Source organism: Nicotiana tomentosiformis, chromosome 8 (assembly GCF_000390325.3).
Source record: "Nicotiana tomentosiformis chromosome 8, ASM39032v3, whole genome shotgun sequence".
In the NCBI taxonomy this organism is placed as follows: domain Eukaryota; kingdom Viridiplantae; phylum Streptophyta; class Magnoliopsida; order Solanales; family Solanaceae; genus Nicotiana; species Nicotiana tomentosiformis.
This window is the reverse complement of record NC_090819.1, coordinates 102,556,020-102,581,107: the sequence shown is the minus strand read 5'-3', so window position 1 is coordinate 102,581,107 and position 25,088 is coordinate 102,556,020. Positions and strand designations below refer to the sequence as shown.

Sequence of the window (25,088 nt, the reverse complement as noted above, 5' to 3'; positions counted from 1 at the left end):
AGCACGGTTCAGTTGGATGGTGATTTGACTTATGATGTAGAGCCGGTGGCCATTTTGGATCGACAGGTTCGAAAGTTGAGGTCAAAGGACATAGCTTTGGTGAAAATGCAGTGGAGAGGTCAGCCAGTTGGGTAGGCTACTTGGGAGACCGAGCGGGAGATGCGGAGCAGATATCCATGCCTATTTGAGACTCCAAGTATATTTCTAGAACCGTTCGAGGACGAACGTTTGTTTAAGAGGGGGAGGATGTAACGACCCGGCCGGTCGTTTAGAGAGTTGTAACCCCGTTCCCTTATTTACTACTCATTTTATGCTTTATAATTGTTATGTGACTTATCTAGGTAGTTGGTTCGGGTCCGGAGGGATTTCGGAATGAATTGAGACACTTAGTCTTAAGGTTGGAAGCTTAAGTTGAAAAGGTTGACCGGGTATTGATTTAGGTATAAACGACTTCGGAATGGAGTTTTGATGGTTCTGTTAGCTCCGTTGAGTGATTTTGGACTTAGGAGCATGTCTGGATTTTGATTTGGAGGTCTAAAGTTGAATTAGGCTTGAAACGACGAAAGTTAAAAATTTAAAAGTGTGACTGAGAGTGGACTTTGTGGTTACCGGGCTCAGATTAGAGTTTCGGGAGTTGGAGTAGGTCCGTGGTGTCATTTGTGACTTGTGAGTAAAATTTGGGGTCAATCGAACGTGATTTGATAAGTTTCGGCATCGTTTGTAGAAGTTGGAATTTTTTTAGTTTCAATAGGCTTGAATTGGGGTGCGATTCGAGTTTTTGATGTTGTTTGAGGTGATTTCAGGGGCTTGAATAAGTTTGTATCATGTTTTAGGACTTGTAGATGTGTTTGGTTGAGGTACTAGGAGCCTCGGGCTGATTTCGGATGGTTAACGGATCAAAAACAAAACTTGGTGCATTACTGAAGGAAGGAGTCTGCTGGTGCAATCGCACCGGCGGATTTTTGATCGCAGGTGCAAGCTCGTAGAAGCGAGCATGGCAGCGCAGAAGCAGAAAAAGGGAGAGTGGGGCAGTGGCTGCAGGTGCGAGGGAAATTCCGCACCTGCGTGATCACAGATGCGGACGGAGGTCGCAGATGCGTTGGTGTCCGCAAAAGCGGACTGCTTCTCGCAGAAGTGAGTCCGTAGAAGTGGAAGGGCGATCGCAAATGCGGAGGCAGTGCAGCCTTGGAAAAACCGCAAAAGTGGAACCGCATATGTGGTTAAGTGTCCGCAGGAGCGAAAAGTTTGGACAGAACATTTAAATTCAAGGGTTCGCGATTTTTCTTCATTTTGGACATTTCAAACTCGGTCTAAGGCGACTTTTGAGAGGATTTTCGAGGGGTTTCTTGAGGTAAGTTACTTGTGTTCATTTTTAATCAATAATCTTGTTTCCCCATTAAATTTCCCATCTAGTTTGTGTGTATTTAAGGTGGAATTTGGGAATTTGAAGCTAGGAATTTGGAGAGTTTGATTTGAGGTTTTGGGTGGCGATTTGGTGTCGGATTTTGGTAAATTTGGTATATTTGGAATTGTGGTTGGATGGGCTTTCGGCTTTTGTGACTTTTATCGGATTTTGAGACTTGGGCGTGGGGGCGGTTTTTGAGTCGACTTTTGACTTTTGATTAATAACTTAGTGTGTTTCTTATGGAATTAAATCCTTTAGCTCGTGTTGATTGTATCACACTGTTTGTGCCTAGATTCGAGGCATTTGGAGGACGATTCAGGAGTCAAGAGCGTGTTGGAGTAGGGATTTGCACGGTTTGATATAAGTAACAGTTTTAAATTTGGGATGGATCTTCCCTGGGCTGGATTGGCCATATACAGTACTGAGTGATTGAGTATTCAGAGAGTCTGAGTACACGAAGCTTCTAGTGTGGTGCATTACATACAGCATGTACATTGGCATGTAGATATAGAGAGGTCGTATTCCTCATATCATTCAAAATTGATCTATTGCACTAAGTTTAACTGTTGAACTTGAAAGCATGCCTATCTTTCTATGTTGTAATTTCTGTAACTGAACTATATCCGTGAAGCTCGTCACTACTTTCAGTCCATTATTTAGTCTTGTTACTTACTGAGATAGTTGTACTCACGCTACACTCTGCACTTCATGTGCAGATCCAGGTATTTTCGGACACTGTGGGTGTTGATTTCTTTGCACAGCTTGATCATTTAGAGATTCTAAGGTAGTTGTCCGACGTTCGCAGACCTTATCTCTCCTTCCCTATCTTTCAGCTTTATGTACTTAGTTTTAGTCTTTCATAGACAGTATTTCTAGACTTGTGTTGTATAGACGCTCATGTACTCAGTGACACCCCGATATTGGGAATTTTCGTGTTGAGTTTTGACTTTTTATCCTTATTATTCATTTAAAAGTGTTGGAAGTATTTTGAAGTATCGGCTTGCCTAGTACCACGTTAGGCGCCATCACGGCAGACTAAGTTTTGGGTCGTGACAATGGGTGTGGCCCCTATTAAGGACAAGATGCGGGAAGCGCGGTTTAGGTGGTTTGGTCATGTAAGGAGGAGGAGTACAGACGCCCCGGTGAGGAGGTGTGAGAGATTGACATTGGAGTGCCTACTGAGAGGTAGAGGTAGGCCAAAGAAGAGGTGGGGAGAGGTGCTTTAGCAAGACATGGCACAACTTCATGTGACCGAGGACATGACCCTTGATAGGAAGGTATGGAGGTCGAGGGTTAGGGTAGTAGAGTAGGTAGTCTAGAGTGTTCATAACAATAGTATTGGCACGCAGTCTCACTTTTTGTTGGTAGTAGGTTTTTATGCCTAACCGTTGTTTTCTTTCGTTGTTGATCACCTTACTGTCCTGTTGTTTTTATTCTGCTTTTATATGGCTTTTTGGTACTGTCCCTTCTTGTCTATATTTTTATTAATGTGGTGCTTATACTTTCCTGAGCCGAGGGTCTATTGGAAACAGTCTCTCTATCCTCACAAGATATGGGTAAGGTCTGCATACACACCACTCTCCCCAGATCCCACTGTGTGGGATGATATTGGGTATGTTGTTGTTGTTGTTGTGTAACTTCTCGAGGTTAAGAGAACTATCATGGCTCCATAAACTGTACAACAATAACATATTCGATGTAATCTCATAAGTATGACCTGAGGAAAGATAGTGTGTACCTAATATAATCTCCGAAATGGGGTCTATAAAATTGTACGACTTATGCTGCCTCACGCGAAGAAACTAAATGGGGTCTGTTATTTTCAGCAGAACTGGTACTTAGAATTCAGAAGAATAAGGCAAATAAACCTCTACCACAAATTAAACTGCACCTGTTATGTAAAATTTCTTTTATAATATTAGTGAGCATAAAATAAATTCAATATAATATTGGCCAAGAATAAAACCCGAAATAAGTAGGTAAGAATTTAATGCATTTATATGACAAATGTCTCATGAACTAAAGACTTTGTTAAGGGTGTCACCTAAGCAGGTCAGCATTCATATCTAATTCCTATCTAATTCTGTCACAATTCACCCATATTTTTTTGTCTTTTCCCTTCTCCTGAAAAATAAGCTCGTACGTGTTTTTTCTTTTATTTACTTCTTTGGGATTAGAAAGCAAGAATCAAACATTGACCAGCTATAAGATACACAAACTATTAATACTCTCAACAATCACTCAATTTTCATGTGTATACTGATTAATATAGAAAGAGTATATTTGTTTTTTTAACCAACTTATTCAATTTAAAATACTTTTAGCATTAGTTCGATCTCTTAGAATGAGTATTAAGTCTAGAGAATTGCTAATTTTCTAGCAGTCTCTGTGAAAAGCCAAGAAGTAAATGCACTTGAAAAATATTTGAAAAGAAGACAGACATATAGAGCTTAATTTGTATACTCTAGCGTGTTTATGGACTTTTAATCTAACATGTCAACTCAATTGAAAAATCAATGATAAAATTGTATCATGTTGAATAACGCATATAAATTGAATATAAGTTTTACTCACTAGCAATGTAAATTATTTTGCACGTTCAAATTTAATTGGTTTAGTTAATAGATTATTCGGGGAGTTTGATTTAATGGTCCATTATCAATATTCAATATTCTTTTAGTTGTATGACTTTTTTCACAAAAATCAGTTAATAACACATGAGATCAGTACATATATTTTTATAAGATCATTTTCTTCGGTTCAAATGATATTGATCATAGGTCATTTCCTTTAACTTACTCATCTTTTTTATCTGTGTCATTAGTTCTTAGTATACACTGTACAAACTTACCAAATGATATACCTTCAGAAATCGGATTGTCTAAATAATTTAAACTTAAATTTAATTATATATAGCTTTCTCAAAGTCATGTCCTACCACCCCACATTTGAATACTACACATATAGTGATCTCTTAAATTCTTTTTGTTGAGCAGTTGGGATTAATAATGTAGTAGAGAAATAAATGTAGATCGAGATCTTTTTGTTATTGTCAACTTTTTACAAGATTACACCATGCACGGAGAAGTAAACGACCATTAACTTAAATAATATTTTTTTAAATGATAATTTAGAGCATATATGCACTAAAATATTACTATTCAAGAATTAAAACTTTTCGATTTCCTACACTGGCAATCCTTAGATAGGTTCATTCTCTACTTTACCGTATTTTATCTTTTGAACTTCGAGATCACTTGAACAGAATTGTGATTATGCAATTATTATGAGCAATTCACAATCTAGTTTCACATCAACCAAAATATCTTCTTGTATATAATAACAGTTGCTCAATACTTAAAAAAGAGAGAGGATAAAGGAGTATCAAACGAAGGCTCAAGGTTCATATTTACCTAATCCAAACCTAGAATCTTAAAAATTGCCATTCTGTTTGTTTTCAAAGTTTTGCATTATAGTGGAGTTTTTAGCTTTTGCATTATAGTGGAGTTTTTAGCTTTACTCAAATAGTGTAAATTTTTTTGTAGTCTATCATGTTTTTTGATATGTCGTAACAAGCAATCAATCTTACATTTAAGTTACTAATCTTATTATAAACAGTTATATGTAGTTATTTTTTAGATGATTTGATAGTATAATTTTTTTTTTATATTATCATAGTATAAAAAAGTTAAACTTAAAAAGAGAGGGTGAAAGAGAGAAGAAAACAAACAAATTTATTTATTTAATTATTTTTTTTGGAGAAAGCTAAAAAAAAATGTTCTTAAACAAAACATAACACTCCGCAGACCGCATTCCTTCCCCTTTCCCTCCACGGCCTAACAACTCCAACTATCTTTTCCCCATTTACTCTTCCAGCAAAGTACGCTTCAAAAAACTTAACACTACCAACAAAATAATGTTTTCTTGGCTGAGCCCAGTTGCCTTATACGGCGGCTTCCTCCGTCGTTGCCTCACCGGTGCCGGCCTAATTTCTCAATCCATGCAAATTGACGACGAAACCACCATCTATTTTTGGGGTCCAAAACCAATTATTACTCCATCATCAAAACCCCCCCAAAAACCATCACTTATCTTAATTCACGGTTTTGGTCCTCACGGCGTTTGGCAATGGCGTCCACAGATAACGTTCTTCTCTAACGATTTCGACATATACATTCCTAACCTCGTATTCTTCGGCCGTTCTACGACCAAATCTTCCGACCGGTCTGAGGTTTTTCAAGCAACTTGTGTTATTAAACTCCTCGAGAAAATTGGAGTTGAAAAATGTTCTGTTATTGGGACTAGTTATGGTGGATTTGTAGCGTATCACATGGCGACAATGTGGCCGGAAAAGGTAGAAAAGGTAACTATAGCAAGTTCAGGGGTTAATATGAAGAAAAAAGATAACGGTGAGTTACTTAAGAGGGCTAAAGTTGAAAAGATTGAGGATTTGCTGTTGCCGGCGACGGCGAGTCAGCTCCGGACGTTGATTACTTTGTCTACACACCGGCGTCCGCCGTACCTGCCGGACTTCTTGTTCAGTGATTTCATCAACGTAAGTTTATTACTCCATACCGTATTAATTTTTACACTATCATAACATAATTTACATGTAACTAATCTGGAGATTAGCAAGTGGAAAAATAATTTGCCATATACTGTTAAAAAATATACTGAATCAATATTTATAAGTTAAAATATTCATTGCTCCCACTGCCTAAATTCTCTTGTTATTTGATTAATGGTAAAAATCATTTTGATCTCCAACTTCGTCTTAAAAATCAAACTCATCCTCCAACGTTAAAAATATTTTTAAATACCTATTTTACCCTCAATCTTATTAGTCTTGATCTTTTTATTAAACCTTTTTAATATTATAATATTTTTCTTAATCTATGTTATGAATTTATCTATAGTGAAAATATTTTCAATTTTAAAAAAAAAGTGAAACCGATAATCAATCATATATAATTTATTGAAATTGAATAATGAAAGAAATGGACGCAGTTGAAATATTAGAATAAAAGTTATTATTAATATCAATTAAAATAATAATTAAAATAGAGGTAAATTTTATAATAACTTCCTAAAAGAGTACGTATTTATACCGTCTTTAAATTACAATTCAGAAAATATTTCGTTAAATAAAAATAAAATTCACACACACATAATATATATATATACACACACGCAGAAACACATAATAAAGAATAAAGGAAAAAATAAAACTTAATTGTATACTTAATATTAAAGTAATAATAGAAGCGATGAATTTTGTTACAAATTCATAAAAGTACTATGCTAGTTGATGTTTATTGAGCTTTAATTATCAAATTTATACTCCTTTTATTCTAATTTAAATAACACACTTTCCTTATTAGTTCGTTCCAAAAAGAATGACGCATTTCTATATTTAGAAATAATTTAACTTTAAACTTTTTATTTTACCCACTTCACCCGTAATAAGAAGCTTTTATAGTCATACAAATATCATGATCCCATTAAGCTTTTTCACCTTAAGCTTTTAGCACCACGTATTTCAAAAATCTTCTCCTTTTTTCTTAAACTTTTAATGCCAAGTCAAACTATATCATCTAAATTGAAACGGAGGGAGTAATAAGATATTTAAATTGGTAAAACACTTAACACTTAGCTAAAGATAAAATATATCTTGTATAATATAATAAAAAAATTATATGCACAAAGGATGAATTGAAAATGTCAAAGGTAAGATAGAAAATGCACATGATAGGAGGAGCAGGATATCTATTGTTGAATGTTGGAGGAGGAGTTTGATTTTTAAGGCAAAGCTGGGGGATCAAAATGATTTTCACCATTTGATTAGTTATCTCAGTTTCTTTTAATTACCAATTGTTGGATTAAAATTGGGTGAAAATTATTTACATTCCCCAAGTTTGCTTTGAAAATCAAACACATCGTCTAACTTTGAGCAATAGTCATTCTCATCCTCGTATTAAATTTGACTTTTTAAAATGCCTATTTTACGAGACGTTTATCTCTTTTTTATTTTTTTTTTATCTATGTTATGAACTTACCTATAAAAAATAAATATTATTTTGAAACCAAAAAAAAATGAGAAGTAGTAATCAAGCATAATGACATTTAATAATAAGAAATAAAAAAATTACAATAAATAATTGCTTGTATCAATAATTTTATTGCAATTAAAACTCATTCTATTTGTAAAATTGAGAATAAAAAGAGTGAGAACTTTATAAATTAATAAATTCATGAAATAAAAAGGAGTGAAAATATAGGTAAATTTTATAACAAATTCCTAAAAGTTGTCTATTTATACATGACATGATTTTTTTACAATTTAGAAAAGATTTTATTAATAACAATTAACTCAAAAATCTATATACACGATGAAGAATAAGATAAAAAGTAGAACTTAAAGTCTCACCGACACACACATATAATAATGGTCATAAAAGTAGTAACGGATTTTATAATAAATTTATAATATGGTTACTCTATTTATAATATCATTGAACTAAAAAAATATCATATATAATAAAAAAATTATTACCTATATAAAAAAAAATTAAAAATATCAAGGGTAAAATAAATTTTGCGATAGGATAGAAGGATGAGAATGACTAATGTTCAAAGTTGGGGATGAGTTTAATTTTTAAAGCAAACTTAAGGATTGCAAATAATTTTCACCCATTAAAATTTGACGTTAGATTTTGCAGTTGAAATACTTTTGCTTAATAATTGCATGAAAATATTAGTAATACATGCTGAAATTATTTTACTTTTGTATATTAAAAAAAAGTATTTCTAAGTATTATCAATTTTTTTTGTTTAATTAACTCTTAAAAAGCATAAGGTGGTGAATTTTTTGGGATAGTGTGAGTAATCTTTAACCTTTTCCTTTATGCGCAAAGATTGAGTGTAAAGTTCGGCATACCTTTTCTTTTCACATTTCCTTTTTTTCCTCCTTTGGTCACAATAATAATAAGAGTACTATACTCTATACGAGTTTGAATTTGATTTCCTTACGTTAGTTTTGCAATTAATATTTGTAAAATGCTTAGAAACAACTAAACAAGGCACGAGTCCTTAAGATTTAGGTACATATCACGACCCAAAATCCCAACATGTCGTGATGACGCCTATCTCGATACTAGGCAGGCCGATAATCTCAATAAAACAACAATTTCTCTTAAGTTTGAAAATATAATATTTAAATATAATACAGAATCTCACAAATACTGATACAAACACTCCCTAAAACCTAGTGTCACTGAGTACATGATTATCTAATATGGATACAAGTCAAAAGAAAATGGTCTATAATAGTCTAAGACCAAATACAGTAAACAAGGAGATAGAGAAGGAGAGACAATGTCTGTGAAACACGGCAGATACCTTTGAATCTCCAAAAAGTCAACTGTGCGAGAAAATCAACACCCGCTATCTCCGGAAGCACCATGGTGTAGTATGAGTACAACCAACGCAGCAAGTAACAATAATAAATAAGAAATTGAAGATAGTGACGAGCTACACAGTTATAGTTCATTTTCAGTAATTCCAACAGAGATTAGTCATGCTTTCAAATCCAGCAGTTTAAGTCAAATCAATTTTATACAGTTCATGTAATCCGGATATAGAATCTTCCAGAGAATTTCACAACGATGACAACTAGCAACTAAATACAACAACAAATGAAAAGCAAGTGCAGCCTCTCAGGGCAACAGTCACTCAACTCGTCACAACAGCTCAACCACTCGGCTCTCACCCCTCAGCGCTCACACTCAATGAGTACTCGCGCTCACTGGGGGTGTACAGACTCCGGAGGGACTCCTACAGCCCAAGCATCATAATCTGCACGGACAACTCACTTGCCATAATATCCTTACCTCACCGACAGGCCATCGGCTTTACTCAGTCCTCAACCTCTTTAGTCTCTCGGGTTCTCAGATTTCACAAAGATCAGCCCAAACAAAGATAACATAGTATATCAACAAATATCCAGAAAGACTGAGGTATAATATGCAAGAAAACTAAGTACAAGACAACAATTAGCAAATAATTCAACAAGTACGCGACCTCTGCGGGTCCTAACAATACTATAATATAGCCTAAGCATGATTTCTAACATGATTTACAGTCAAATTTTTTCAACACATAGAGAGCATATAGCTAACAATAAATTATTCAACTATACAGTTTTCACGGGACGGACCAAGTCACAATCCCCTCGGTGCACGCCCACACGCTTGTCACCTAGCATGTGCATCACCTCCAAAATAATCACATGACACAAAATTTCGGGGTTTCATACCCTCAGGACCATATTTAAAATTGTTACTTACCTCAAGCCGTGAAATTCTTATTCTTCAATGTCCTTTCCTCGTGAATTATCCTTCAAACGCCTCGAATCTAACCATAAATAATTCATTTCAATCAATAAAATTCATTGAAATTAATTTCATAAGAAAATGCTAGTTTTTCATAAAAATTCAAAATTTAGCTCAAATATTTCCCGTAGGACCCACATATCGGAACCCGACAAAAGTTATAAAATATAAATGTTCATTCAACCACGAGTCCAATCATACAAATTTTACTCAAATCTGACATCAACTCGACCCTCAAATCTCCAAATTAAATCAAGAGGGTTTTCAAACTTTTCTAACTTAATTCACCAAATAAATGATAAAAACAACCATGGATTTGGGTAATTTATCCAATATTGAGTTAAGAACACTTGTCCCATTATTTTTGTTGAAAAACTCCCGAAAATCACCTCTTCCCGAGCTCTAATCCGTCAAAAACTGAAAATGGGACAAAGTCCAATTTTCAGAACTTAAACTCTCTCTCCAGACATTTGCTCTACGCGATTGCGAACATTCTCACACGATCGCGAAGAACAATTTTCTATCACCCAAATTTAACTCTACGCGATCGCGGACTTTCTCACGCGATCGCAATGAAAAATATCACAGACCTACACGATCGCGGACCAAACCACGCGATCGTGAAGCACAAACGTGTGATTTCCATTTCTGCCCAATTTCCTCTACGCAAACGCGACCTTCTTCACGCGTTCGCGAATAACAAACTCACATAGCTACGCGATCGCTCCCCGCTTCACGCGATCGCGAAGCACAAAATGTCACTACCTCACATTAACCCTACGCGATCGCAGATATCCCCACGCGATTGCATAGAACAAAACCTCCACTGACCAACTAAGCCTACGCGATCACAGACGCATTCACGCGATCGTGTAGAAGGAAAACATCATCAGATATCAGAAAATTCCAGCAACTGTTCAAGTCCAAATTTTTGATCCGTTAACCATCCAAAACTCACCCGACCCCCTCGGGACCTCAACCAAATATACCAACAAGTCCTAAAATATCATACGAACTTAGTCGAACCCTCAAATCACCTCAAACAACGCTAAAATCATGAATTACACCCCAATTCAAGCCTAATGAACTTTGAAAATTCTAATTTCTACAAATGACTTCAGAACCTATCAAATCACGTCCGATTGACCTCAAATTTTGCACACAATCATAAATGACATAACGGAGGTGTTCAAATTTTCAGAATCGGATTCCGACCCTGATATCAAAAAATCAACCCCCTGGTCAAACTTTCTAAAAATTAAACTTTCGACATTTCAAGCCTAATTCCACCACGGACCTCGAAATAATTTTCCGGACGTGATCCTAAGTCCAAAATCACCATACAGAACTATTGGAATCATAAATATTCAAATCCGAGGTCATTTACACATAGGTCCATATCCGGTCCACTTTTCTAACTTAAATTTTCAATTGTGAAACTAAGTGTCTCATTTCACTCCGAATTCCTTCCGGACCCGAACCAACTAACCCGATAAGTCATAAAATAACTATAGAGCATAAATTAAGTAGTAAATGAGGGAACGGGGTTATAATACTTAAAACGACCGGCCGTGTCGTTACATTCTCCACCTTTTAAATAAATATTCGTCCTCGAACGGGTTTAGAATAATACCTGGAGTCTCAAATAAGTGTGGATATTTACTCCGCATATCCTGCTCAATCTCCCAAGTGGCTTCTCCGACTGGCTGGCCTCTACACTGCACCTTCACTGATGCTATGCTCTTTGACCTCAGCTTTTGAACCTGCCGATCTAAAATAGCCACCGACTCCATATCATAAGTCAAATTACCGTTCAACCGTACTGTACTGAAATTCAGAGTATGAGACGGATCCCCGATATACTTTTGGAGGGATACATGGAACATTGGATGAACATCTGATAGACTAGGTGGCTAACCAAGTTCATAAGCCACCTCTCCAATTTTCTTAAGTATCTCAAAAGGCCCAACATACTGAGGGCTCAACTTGCCTTTCTTCTCGAACCTCAACACACCCTTCATTGGTGAATTCTTGAGCAGAACCTTCTCCCCAGCCATATAAGCAACATCACGAACCTTCCTGTCATCGTAACTCTTCTGTCTAGATTGCGTCGTGCGAAGCCATTCCTGAATCACTTTGACCTTCTCTAAAGCATCCTGAACTAAGTCAGTACCCAATATTCTAACCTCACCCGGCTCAAACCAACCCACCGGAGACCGATAACGTCTCCCATATAAAGCTTCATACAGAGCCATCTGAATGCTTGACTGGTAGCTATTATTGTAAGCAAACTCTGCGAGTGGCAGAAATTGATCCCAAGAACCCCCAAAATCAATGACACAAGCACGTAACATATCCTTCAATATATGAATAGTGCGATCGGGCTGTCCGTCCGTCTGAGGGTGAAATGTTGTACTCAACTGAACCTGTGTGCCCAATTCTCGTTGCACTGCTCTCCAAAACTGTGGTGTAAACTGCGTGCCCCGATCTGAAATGATGGACACCGGCACACCGTGTAAGCGAACAATCTCGCGAATATAAATCCCAGCTAACCGCTCCAAAGAATAATTAGTACCAACTGGGATAAAATGTGCAGACTTGGTCAACCGATCTACAATCAACCAAACAGCATCAAACTTTCTCAAGGTCTGTGGGAGCCCAACTACGAAATCCATGGTAATACGCTCCCATTCCCACTCCGGAATTTCAAGTCTCTGAAGCAATCCTCCCGGCCTCTGATGTTCATACTTTACCTGTTGACAATTTAGACACCGAGCTACAAATCCAACTATATCTTTCTTCATCCGCCTCCACCAATAGTGTTGCTTCAAATCCTGATACATCTTCGCGGCACCTAGATGAATGGAGTACCGCTAACTGTGAGCTTCCTGGAGAATCAACTCACACAAACCATCTACATTAGGCACACATAGCCTGATTGCATCCGTAATACACTTTCATCTCCAATAGTGACTTCCTTGGCATCACCGTGTTGAACTGTGTCCTTAAGGACAAACAGATGTAGATCATCATACTGGTGTTCTCTGATGCGATCATATAAAGAAGACCGAGAAACCACACAGGCCAAAACTCGATTTGGCTTGGAAACATCCAATCTAACAAACTGGTTGGCCAAGGCCTGAACATCCAAGGCTAAAGGCCTCTCTGTTACCGGTAAGTATGCTAAGCTGCCCAAACTCTCCGCCTTACGACTCAAGGTATCGGCCACCACATTGGCCTTTCCAGGATGATAGAGAATGGTAATGTCATAATCCTTAAGCAACTCTAACCACCTCTGCTGCCACAAATTAAGATCCTTTTGTTTAAACAAATGTTGTAGACTCTGATGGTCGGTATATACCTCACACTGGACACCGTACAAGTAATGCCGCCAAATTTTCAAGGCATGAACAATAGATGCTAACTCAAGATCGTGGACTGGATAATTCTTCTCATGTACCTTTAATTGTCTGGACGCATAGGCGATCACCCTACCGTCTTGCATCAGCACTGTGCCGAGACCAATAAGCGACGTGTCACAATATACAATATAAGACTATGAACCTGTTGGCAACACCAATACTGGAGCTGTAGTCAAAGCTGTTTGAGCTTCTGAAAGCTCTCTTCACACTCATCTGACCACCTGAACGGAGCACCTTTCTGGGTCAATTTAGTCATAGGCGATGCAATAGACGAGAATCCTTCCACAAAACGACGATAATAACCGGCCAAGCCGAGAAAACTCTGAATCTCAGTAACTGAAGATGGTCTGGTCTAACTCTGAACTGCCTCTATTTTCTTCGGATCCATCTTAATTCCTTCACTAGACACTATATGTCCCAAGAATGCCACCGAACTAAGCCAAAACTTACACTTAGAGAATTTGGCATAAAGTCTCTCCTCTCTCAGCCTCTGTAATACAATACCCAAGTGTTGTGCATGCTCCTCCTGGCTACGTGAGTACACCAGAATATCATTAATAAATACTACTACAAATAAATCAAGATATGGCTCGAACACACTATTCATCAAATGCATAAATGCTGCTAGGGCATTGGTTAGCCCAAAAGACATCACAAGAAATTCATAGTGGCCATAACGAGTTCTGAATGCCGTCTTTAGAATATCCGAATCCCGAATTTTCAACTGGTGATACCCAAATCTCAAATCAATTTTGGAGAACACCCTCGCTCCCTGAAGCTGGTCAAATAAGTCATCAATACGCGGTAAAGGATATTTATTCTTGATTGTCACTTTGTTCAACTGCCTATAATCAATGCACATCCACATAGTACCATCTTTCTTTTTCACAAACAGAACCGGTGCACCTCAAGGTGACACACTAGGCCTAATAAACCCTTTTTCAAGGAGTTCCTAAAGTTGATATTTCAATTCTTTTAACCCAGCTGGTGCCATACGATACAGAGGAATATAAATGGGTTGAGTGCCCTACCAAGTCAATACCGAAATCAATATCCCTATCGGGTGGCATACCCCGCAGGTCTGCAGGAAATACATCCGAAAAATCTCGCACAATCGGTACTGAATCAATAATAGGAGTATCAACATCAATATCTCTCACAAAGGCCAAATATGACAAGCATCCCTTTCCAACCAGACGTTGGGCCTTCAAATAAAAATTACCCTGCTAGGAACAAGATCTAGAGAACCCCTCCATTCAACCTTTGGCAATCCCGAAATCATCAATGTCACGATTTTTGCGTGACAGTCTAGAATAGCATGACATGGAAATAACCAATCCATACCTAGGATTACATCGAAATCAACCATACTGAGTAATAAGAGATTAACTCTGGTCTCCAATTTCCCAATAGTTACCACACACGACCGATACATACGGTCCACAGTAATAATATCGCCCACCGGTGTAGATACACAAACAGGTGAAACTAAGGACTCACAGGGCATATCCAGATAATAAGCAAAATACGATGATACATATGAATAAGTGGAACCAGGCACAAATAATATAGAAGCCTCCCCGTGGCGCACTGAAACAATATATGTGATCACTGTATCTGAAGCAACAATATTTGGCCTGGCAGGAAAAGCATAGAATCGGGCCTGCCCGCCACCTGATCGGCCTCCCCCTCTTGGGCGACCCCTAGATGCCTGACCCCTACCCCGAATTGGCTGGACGGGTGGTATAACTGCTGGTGCTGGTGTCGTTGGTCGAGAACTCTACTGTAGAGCCCCACTCAATAGCCTAGGGCAATCTCTCTTGAAATGACCCAATTCTCCGCACTCGAAACAACCCTTCATCTGACGGAACTGTTGCTCCTGATAACCCAAAGAATTACTTGTAGAAGCCTGAGTGGATAAGGCATGATGAGAAATCTGCGCTAGTAGTGCACTGAATGAAGATTGGCCTGAGTGAGCACTGTAAGAACTGTGGATAGCTGATGCACCATGATGAGCTGGACGACTCATCTGAGCGTGTCTGTAAGAACGACCCCTACCGCGGTAAAACTGACCCCCTGAAGGAACACCGCTGAAATCACATGAACCACAAGGCCTTTTAGCCGCCCTCTCAACCCGCTCCTGGTTGCGAACCATCTCAATCTGACGAGCAATGTCGACCACCTCGTCGAAAGTAGCACCAGACACTCTCTCTCTCTCTCTAGTCATGAGTAATCGCAACTGAAAAGTGAGGCCATCTATGAACCTCCTGAAAATCTGAAAATCTCATCTCATACTGTGTCACGGACATATCACCCTGACGAAGCTGCTCAAACTGCCTGCGCAGCTCCTCTATGTGGGACTGAGGCGCGAACTTCTCGAGGAATAGACCGGAGAACTGCTGCCAGGTAAGGGGTGCTACACTGATCGGCCTATACCTCTCGTAAGCCTCCCACCATCTGAAGGCAGCCCCAGAAAACTGAAAAGTAGTGAATGAGACCCCACTGGTCTCTAGAATACCCGTTGTCTGAAGCATCCGTTGACACTTATCCAAAAAACCCTGAGCATCCTCTGACTCCGCACCGGTAAAAAATGGAGGTCGGAGCCTTTCAAATCTCTCAAGTCTCCCTGCTCATCATCTGCCATAACAAGAACTACCGAGGCCTGAGCAGCTGCAGCCGGCTGGGCTGGTAGTGCCCCCGGTATCTGAAGTCCCTGTACTACCTGGTTTGGAGTACGTGCAACAGGGGTACGAGTACCTCCCCGGCCTGAGAAGTGTCAGGTGCGGCCTGAGCCGAAACCACCTGAGCTAGACTAGTGCAAGTTGCCAATATCTGGGCCAAAGTATCCTGAAGGCCCGGAACCTCAATGGGCGCAGCTGGTGCCTGAGCTGATCCTGTCGGCTCAGCTATATCTGGAATCTGCTCCTAAGCTGGAGCAACTGGTGGTACTACAGGTGCTGGTCCAACTGTGGTACGAGTAACACCTCGACCTCTACCTCGACCCCGATCTCTACCACGGCCCCGGCCTCTCGCGGCCTAACTGGTGGCACAGGTGGTTGACCGTCCGATCTGGTAGTACGTGTCCTCACCATCTGTGAGAGAATAGAATAACAGAAATTTAGTTTCCGGAAACAATAAATTCGCGCGACATAATACAAGAAAGTGAATTTTTTCTAAGGGTTCTGCAGCCTCTCGAAGATAAGTACAGACGTCTCCGTACCGATCCGAAAGACTCTACTAAACCTGCTCATGACTCATGAGACCTATGTAATCTAGGCTCTGATACCAACTTGTCACGACCCAAAATCCTAACATGTCGTGATGGTGCCTATCTCGATACTAGGCAAGCCGATAATCTCAATAAAACTACAATTTCTCTTAAGTTTGAAAATATAATATTTAAATATAATACAGAGTCCCATAAATACTGATACAAACACACCCCAAAACCTAGTGTTACTAAGTACATGAGCATCTAATATGGATACAAGTCAAAAAAATGGTCTATAATAGTCTAAGACCAAATACAGTAAACAAGGAGATAGAGAAAGAGAGACAAGGTCTGCGAAACACGGCAGCTACCTTTGAATCTCCGAAAAGTTAACTGTACGAGAAAATCAACACCCGCTATCTCCTGAAGCACCTGGATTTGCACACGAAGTGTATGGTGTAGTATGAGTACAACCAACTCAGGAAGTAATAATAATATATAAGGAATTGAAGATAGTGACGAGTTAAACAGTTATAGTTCATTTTCAGTAATTCCAACAGAGATTAGATATGCTTTCAAATCCAGCAGTTTAAGTCAAATCAATTTTATACAGTTCATGTTCATGTAATCCGGATATAGAATCTTGCAGAGAATTTTACATCAATGACAGATAGCAACTAAATGCAACAACAAATGAAAAGCAAGCATAGCCTCTCAGGGAAACAGTCACTCAACTCGTCACAACAGCTCAATCACTCGACTCTCAGCCCTCAACGCTCACACTCAATGGGTACCCGTACTCACTGGGAGTGTACAGACTTCGGAGGGACTCCTACAGCCCAAGCACCATAATCTGTACGGATAACTCACGTGTTGCACGGACAACTCACGTGCTATAACATCCTGCACGGACAACTCACCTGCCATAATATCCTTACCTCACCGACAGACCCTCGGCCTTACTCAGTCCTCAACTTCTCTAGTCTCTCGGGCTCTCAGATTTCACAAAGTCCAGCCCAAACAAAGATAACATAGTGTATCAACAAATATCCAGAAAGACTAAGGTATAATACGCAAGAAAAATCATGACTGAGTATAAGACATCAATTAGCAAATAATTCAACAAATACGCGACCTATGGGGGGTCCCAACAATACTGTAACATAGCCTAAGCATGATTTCTAACATGATTTACAGATAAATTTCTTCAACACATAGATAGCATATAGCTAACAATAAATTATTCAACTATACACTTTTCACGGGACGGACCAAGTCACAATCTCCTTGGTGCACGCTCACACGCCCGTCACCTAGCATGTGCGTCACCTCCAAAATAATCACATGAATTACTCAGGACCAGATTTAAAACTGTTACTTACTGAAGCCGTGAAATTTTTATTTTGCAATGTCCTTTCCTCGTGAATTTTCCTTCAAACGTCTCGAATCTAGCCATAAATAATTGGTTTCAGTCAATAAAATTCATTAGAGTTAATTCTATAAGAAGATCCCAGTTTTCCATAAAAATTCGAAATTTAGCTCAAAATTGCATGTGGGGCCCACGTCTCGAAACCCGACAAAAGTTATAAAATATGAACGCCCATTCAATCATGAGTCCAACCATACAAATTTTACTCAAATCCGGCATCAGCTCGACCCTCAAATCTCCAAATTAAATCAAGAGGGTTTTCAAACTTTTCCAACTTAATTCATCAATTAAATGATAAAAACAACCATGAATTCAGGTAATTTAACCAATATTGAGTTAAGAATACTTACCCCGTTATTTTTCTTGAAAAATTCCCGAAAATCGCCTCTTCCCGAGTTCCAATCCGTCAAAAACTGAAAATGGGACGAAGTCCCATTTTCAAAACTTAAACTCTCTGCCTAGACATTTGCTCTACGCGATCGCGAACATTCCCACGCGATCGCGAAGAACAATTTTTCATCACCTAGATTTAACTCTACGCGATCGCAAACTTTCCCACGCGATCGCGATGCACAACATCACAAACCTACGCGATCGCAAAGCACAAACGTGTGATTTCCATTTCTGTCCAATTTTCTCTACGCGAACGCGACCTTCTTCACACGTTCGCGAATAACAAACTCACATAGCTACGCGATCGCGTCCCGCTTCACGCGACCGTGAAGCACAAAATGTCACTGCCTCACATTAACCCTACGCGATCACAGATATCCCCATGCGATCGCGTAGAATAAAATTCCCACTGACCAACTAAGCCTACGCGATCGCAGACGCATTCTCGCGATTGCGTAGAAGGAAAACTACATCAGATATCAGAAAATTCCAACAGTTGTTCAAGTCCAAATTTTTGATCCGCTAACCATCTAAAACTCACCCGAGCCCCTCGGGACCTCAACCAAATATACCAACAAGTCCTAAAACATCATACGAACTTAGTCGAACCCTCAAATCACCTCAAACAACGCTAAAATCATGAATTACACCCCAATTCAAGCCTAATGAACTTTGAAAATTCTAATTTCTACAAATGACTCCCAGAACCTATCAAATCATGTCCGATTGACCTCAAATTTTGCACACAATCATAAATGACATAACGGAGGTGTTCAAATTTTCAGAATCGGATTCCGACCCCGATATCAAAAAGTCAATCCCCGGTCAAACTTTCCAAAAATTAAACTTTCGGCATTTCAAGCCTAATTCCACCACGGACCTCCAAATAATTTTTCATACACGCTCCTAAGTCCAAAATCACCATACGGAGCTATTGGAATCATAAAAAATCAAAACCGAGGTCGTTTACACATAGGTCCATATCCGGTCCACTTTTCTAACTTAAATTTTCAATTATGAGACTAAGTGTCTCATTTCACTCTTAATTCCTTCCGGACCCGAACCAACTAACCCGATAAGTCATAAAATAACTATAGAGCATAAATTGAGCAGTAAATGAAAAAACGGGATTATAATACTCAAAACGACCGACCGGATCATTACAGTACATTATTTAGAATTATTGAGAATCATAGATTGACAAAAATGTTTTAACTTTTTCCAGATAATCATTGATGAGTACTGCTGAACGCGCGGCAGCTATTTCCATTCTTGCATGAGGATTTTAAGGATAATGAATAAATAATCAATCTTGTCATTTAACGAATGAATCGATAATCTAGTGGAAAGAATTAGCAGTTGAAGAAAAAATAATTAGAATGAAAAGACTCTTAACAAATGATTTTTTGTATACTTTTGCCTTTCCTTTGGAAGAATCGACAGATAGAAGAAAGGTGTATGAAAAATTTACTTATAATAAAGCAAGGTCAGTTGTATCTGTCAAGAAGTTTAAGTAAAGTTCTAGTTCGGTAGGTACAACTGTTTTATATAGCATTTTTTCGTGGACCACTTTGTAAAGTAATTAAATTGAAAAGAGCATAGCACCTATCAACTTAATTGGTACAACAACGTGATCATCCAAAATTTTCCAAAACAAGATTCACCAATCAATTTCATACATTATTGATTCTAAGAATATGCTAAGGTAGATTCAACTTTTACTTGAACCACTGCATCATTGCTTTTCTGGGAAAATCGAAAAAACATGGGAAAAGAAAGGAAAATGAAAATAAAATATGACATTGCATTTGATATGACAGAAAAAATTCGTGAAAAATATTTAGCATGAGAAAGTCAATTTTTAGTGTTTGATTACTAGAGAAATGTGTTCCTTCACAATAGGGCAAATGACTTTTTCCACTTATTGGGTAACTCATTTTCCATATAACTATCTTAATTTTAATTCACATTATTTGATCAATTAACATTTACACATTGTTATTAATCTGTATAGTACTTAAAATTTAATCAGAACACTCTTTGATTTGATAATATTATTATTAATTTTTAGTATGTACTTTTTCTAGAAAGTATTTTCATTCACCAACTAAACACCAAAAAATATTTTTTAGAAAAGTATTTTCCAATTATCTAGAAAAATGTTTCTCATAAAAAAATTCTAAGAAAATGTGTTATTTGAATGACTTCCTCATACCAAACACATTCGAAAAGAAAAAGAGCTTAGCAAATCGTCTTAAAAAGGATTCATATTATGTTACAGGACATGGTCAGTTGACTTTGTTGTACACATTAAATATAAATGTGTGCAAGTATTTGTAAAGATATGTGCCCTTTTTCTTCTTCTTTTTTCAATTTTTCGTATATTTTGAATTTTTTTTGCATGAAATATTCCACCCATTTGGGTATGTCAGACACAGGAATGATCCGTAAAACATGAATTGCAAAAATTTACAGACAAAATTTGTGGCCTCTCTAAAGGAAACGTATTTTTCGTTTCCGATTTCTTTCCGTCCTTTTAATTTTAAATAAGGAGCTAAAACTCTATTGATAATTGCAACAAAAATTTCCAATACTTGGATGCAGAAATTATATGTGGAAAATAGGAAGGAGAAGCTGGAACTCTTAAAAGGGTTAACCCTTGGAAGAGATGACACAGTAGATATAGCTCCACTTCAACAGGTCTGTACATTCTTAATTAGCTAACCCTTAATTACTAAGTATTATTTCATCTGTTCTTTTTTTCTTTTTTAAATACTAAGTGATTAATTATCTTTTAATTTTTCCTTTTTCTGGAAATCAAGTATATGGTGTAACATTCATAGCTTTATTTGTGTAGGAAGTATTGATTGTGTGGGGAGAGCATGATCAGATATTTCTACTTGAGAAGGCAACTGAACTCAAGGAGTATGTACTCTCTCTATCAACTATTAATGTTTATTTTATCTTGATATTGATCAATCACGGCTATTGTATGAAAATCATAAATGCATTACTAATATACAATAAACAATGACGTATCATTGTCTATACTTATTTATCACCATTAATTACTACTAGTATATGGCATAGAGTTGAGGTGGAGCAAATATTTATAAACATAGGGCAGTTTAAAACAAATTATTTGAAAATCAGAAGTGGAGAAGTGTAGGGAGCGGGTTAAATGGAAATTTAGAGAATAATAATATGTTAAACTCGTCAACTTTAGCTAAATAGGGAGTACAGTAGTGGACTAGTGGTAAAAAAAAAAGAAGAAAAAAAATACATGAGAAAGCTTAAACTGAGACAGGGTGGGAAGATCAAATTAATCAAAGCAGAGAACATTAATTTTAAGCAATTTCAACAATTAATCGGATAGTTGCATCTTTCTTTTGCTACAGTGGACTGAGTGGAGTGCAACAGTAAAATATATATCCAATATAACAGATGCATTTCTGACTTCAAAACCCCTTTGAAACTAGTAGATTTCTTTGCATTTTTCTTGTCTAATGGATAAAATCTTGGATGAAATGTGCTTAAATGGAGCAACATGTACAGTGATGATTCAAGCAACATATCCTAGCTTGATTGGAATCGAAGCATAGCTTTTGTTTTCTTGTTTATTAAGTTTTGCTTGACCCTCGACAGTAAATATGTGTTTCTACCAAGAGAATTGCATTGTAACCTAGCTTTGATGGCTTTAGACGAGTGGTGTTTTTTAGATATTGCAACCAAAAATAAAAAGGCAAAGGGCCAAATATACCCATGTACTATGAGAAAAAGTTTAAATATATCATTCGTTATACTTTGGGTCTAAATATACAACTGTCGTAATACTATTAGTTCAAATATATCCTTCTTCTGTTAAATTTGTCCAAAGTGAGCATCCAATCCTACGTGGCACTGATATTTGATGAGGTGGATGCCACATGACATGCCACCTCAGTGCCCCTAATCCAAATATAAAAGACTAAAATTTGAAATACAATATTTTTCATGGTAGCGGTAATGATGGCAATAGTGGTGGAGGAGAAGGAAATTTTAGTAGTGAAAAAACAAAATAGAAAGGGGGAGGGTTAAAATGGGTTAGGAGCGCTGAGATGGCAAGTCATGTGGCATCCACTTCATCAAAGATCAATGTCACGTAGGATTGGATATCCACTTTGGACAAACTTAACGAAAAAGTAGTATATTTGAACCAATAGTATAATGACATGGGTATATATGGACTCAAAAAATAACTAGGGATATATTTAAACATTTTATGATAGTATAGGGATAAATTTGGCCCTTTTTTGAAAACAAATACACAGGATGTCAATTTTTGATATTCCAATGAACTTTTAATTGTTATTTTACCTGTTAGATAGGCCTTCTTACCACTGCTTCTGCCCATTACAATTCTTTTGTTGTGCTTTCTAGCCAAAAGTTGGTTAACCTTTTACTTATTATATACACTCTAATTAATATTAGATATATACTTGTGTAAAACAACGATTCGTATATATACATATTCGACTACTTGAAGGGATCCTTCTAAGGTTTTGATCTGACCATCAAAGTTTTGCATGACAATGATAAAGCTTACGGTGAGATGTAGAAGCGGATCTAGAATTTAAATTTTATGAGTTTTTTTTTTCAATGAAAGTTCTGAGCCTATTATATTTTAAAAGTTATGGGTTCATATTTACTATTTTTTTATAATTTTAATAAATTTTTACACATAAACTTATACTCCGAATCGAAAATTATGAGTTCAATTAAACTTGTAGCTATAATGCTATCTCCGCCATCGGTGAGATGACTTATTATTTAATCCATAAATGCAGGTTTCTAGGAGAGAAGGCTAGATTGGAAATCATTAAGAATGCCTCTCATGTACCCCAACTAGAACAAGGAAGGAAGTTCAATAAAATTGTTAAGAATTTCTTGTGTGGCTCAGATGATTAAATGTATTAGATTGGTTCCCTAATTCTTGCTTTGTTGTGTTTTCCTTTTCTCACAAGGTCAATTACTAATTGAGAAGATTTTTGGGCCTTTTGCACTAAAATTGAGGATATATATATATATATATATTTGCAGCTTTAAAATGTTACTTATGTAAATAAGTCAAATTTTACATATTTTGCATTCATTTATTTGGTGCAAATTTTATGTGTAAGTAAATTTTTTTCTAGTAAGGTGACTTACAGTAAGAAATCCCTTTGACAAATATTTACTTGATTTGATGAAAATCCTTTCCTGATCAGCGTGATGCCATTGACGAGTAATCATAGCATGAAGACCGTCATGTTTTATCGTAAGAAAAAAATGTTCATAGCCGCATAAATATTATTAATGTTTAGGATCACAATTTTTATAAGACTTACATCCACACAAATTTTCTCACGTATTTAAATACAAGTATCAAAACTATTTCTTTCTTGAATTTTATGTTGTATCAAACTATGCCGAATAAATTGTAAAGGGAATAATACCTCCTATTTATAATTTATCTTCTCGATATTGCTATGTATAATCCTTCTCTCTATCGGATAAACCAAATAACCTCCAAAAAGCTGATACAAATTTTTATATCTAGCTAAATAAGTACTTGTTAAATGGAGTTTTGACCACTAACCAAAACAGAAGAATTTAAACATGTGCTTACCTTGATTATGTTGCTTACAGAGTCATATAATTAAGGTTGAAAATATACATTATTATATGAAGGACCTATAGTGATGTTAAGAGCTAGTGTGATCTCAGCTGGAAAGTGTGAAGACTCGCTGTGTTTAGGTTAGTGGACTATATGCACATAACATGAATTAGACTTATTTATTTCTTTTAGTGATATCGGGGGAAAAAAGAAGCTTAAAAATAGTTCAAAAGTTAGTTTGAGTGACAAAACATCACATTAGAATTTAGAATTTGACTATGAAAAAGAAACGATTTAAAATTTGAATTCTTAAAACTTCCGAAAAATCTATATAATTATATAAAGCAGGGATATAGAAATCTGATGTGACACTCTAATATGTCAAGATTTCTATTTATCTATTTTCTTAGAGCTTTGCTTTTTTAAATGAAGAAAAAATAGTGCACTCTTAAAAAATCACTCAACAAACCCGTCTTTTAACATTCCTTCGGTTTTTGAAACTAATCAAAGGTGTCTCATCTTAACAAAAGAATCAAACCGTCACTCCTAAATTTTCTGAAACGTCTCTTTTAAAATTTCATTAATTACGATTTTGTGCTCTCCTCTTCCCCTTCCCAGGTAAAGTTTTGCATTCTTTGTACTCCCGTTTATAACGCCTTCCGCTCCTCTTCTTCCTCCCACTCGCTTTTCTGGAGTTCAAGTTTTTCATTTGCAAAAGAGGATATAAAAATTATGTTCATACAGATTAGTCTCCAACATATTTTAGCTTTTGTATCATCTCCGCTAAAGAATATTTTCCTGTATAATTTCTATTTGTGGCACGTTTAATTGACAGGTACATGTGTTACTTCCTGATTTTCCTTTATAGCACGTGTCTTGAAATTTATGGGAGTTAAACTGAAACGATTGGTACATTTTAGTATGTTCTACAAAAAGTGAGCCAAACAAAGGCTTGACTTGAAAATTTAAACGGTGTAATGTTGAGCTAGGCCTCATTGTTGTGGGGTGCTTATCGGGCGGATCGGGTGGATAATTACGCTTAACGATTTGGCTTAACGGATATCAGATTATATATATAGTAATCCGCTAGTCATCCAATAAGACAATGGGCGGATTGATATCAGATTAACAATTATCGGGCGGCTTATCGGCTAAACCAAATAGAAATTTTTTGAACAATCATTCAATCAATACCAAACAATT

General features: G+C 36.9%; 1 protein-coding gene across 1 annotated transcript; it reads left to right on the top strand.

Annotated features, from left to right (window-relative positions):
* The first annotated feature begins 5,203 nt into the window (after window positions 1-5,203).
* On the top strand, window positions 5,204-23,423 carry LOC104096663 (uncharacterized). The gene is made up of 4 exons (XM_009603068.4): window positions 5,204-5,960; window positions 20,855-20,950; window positions 21,108-21,175; window positions 23,077-23,423. Exons 1-4 carry the CDS (start codon window positions 5,322-5,324, stop codon window positions 23,195-23,197), a joined length of 924 nt encoding a protein of 307 aa, XP_009601363.1. The 5' UTR covers window positions 5,204-5,321; the 3' UTR covers window positions 23,198-23,423.
* Window positions 23,424-25,088: the final 1,665 nt, after the last annotated feature.

Coding starts and splice junctions, on each gene's coding strand:
- LOC104096663 (XM_009603068.4), top strand. CDS start 5,322: ATGTTTTCTTGGCTGAGCCCAGTTGCCTTATACGGCGGCTTCCTCCGT. Junction 20,951..21,107: donor ATATAGCTCCACTTCAACAG/GTCTGTACATTC, acceptor TTATTTGTGTAG/GAAGTATTGATTGTGTGGGG. Junction 21,176..23,076: donor AAGGCAACTGAACTCAAGGA/GTATGTACTCTC, acceptor CCATAAATGCAG/GTTTCTAGGAGAGAAGGCTA.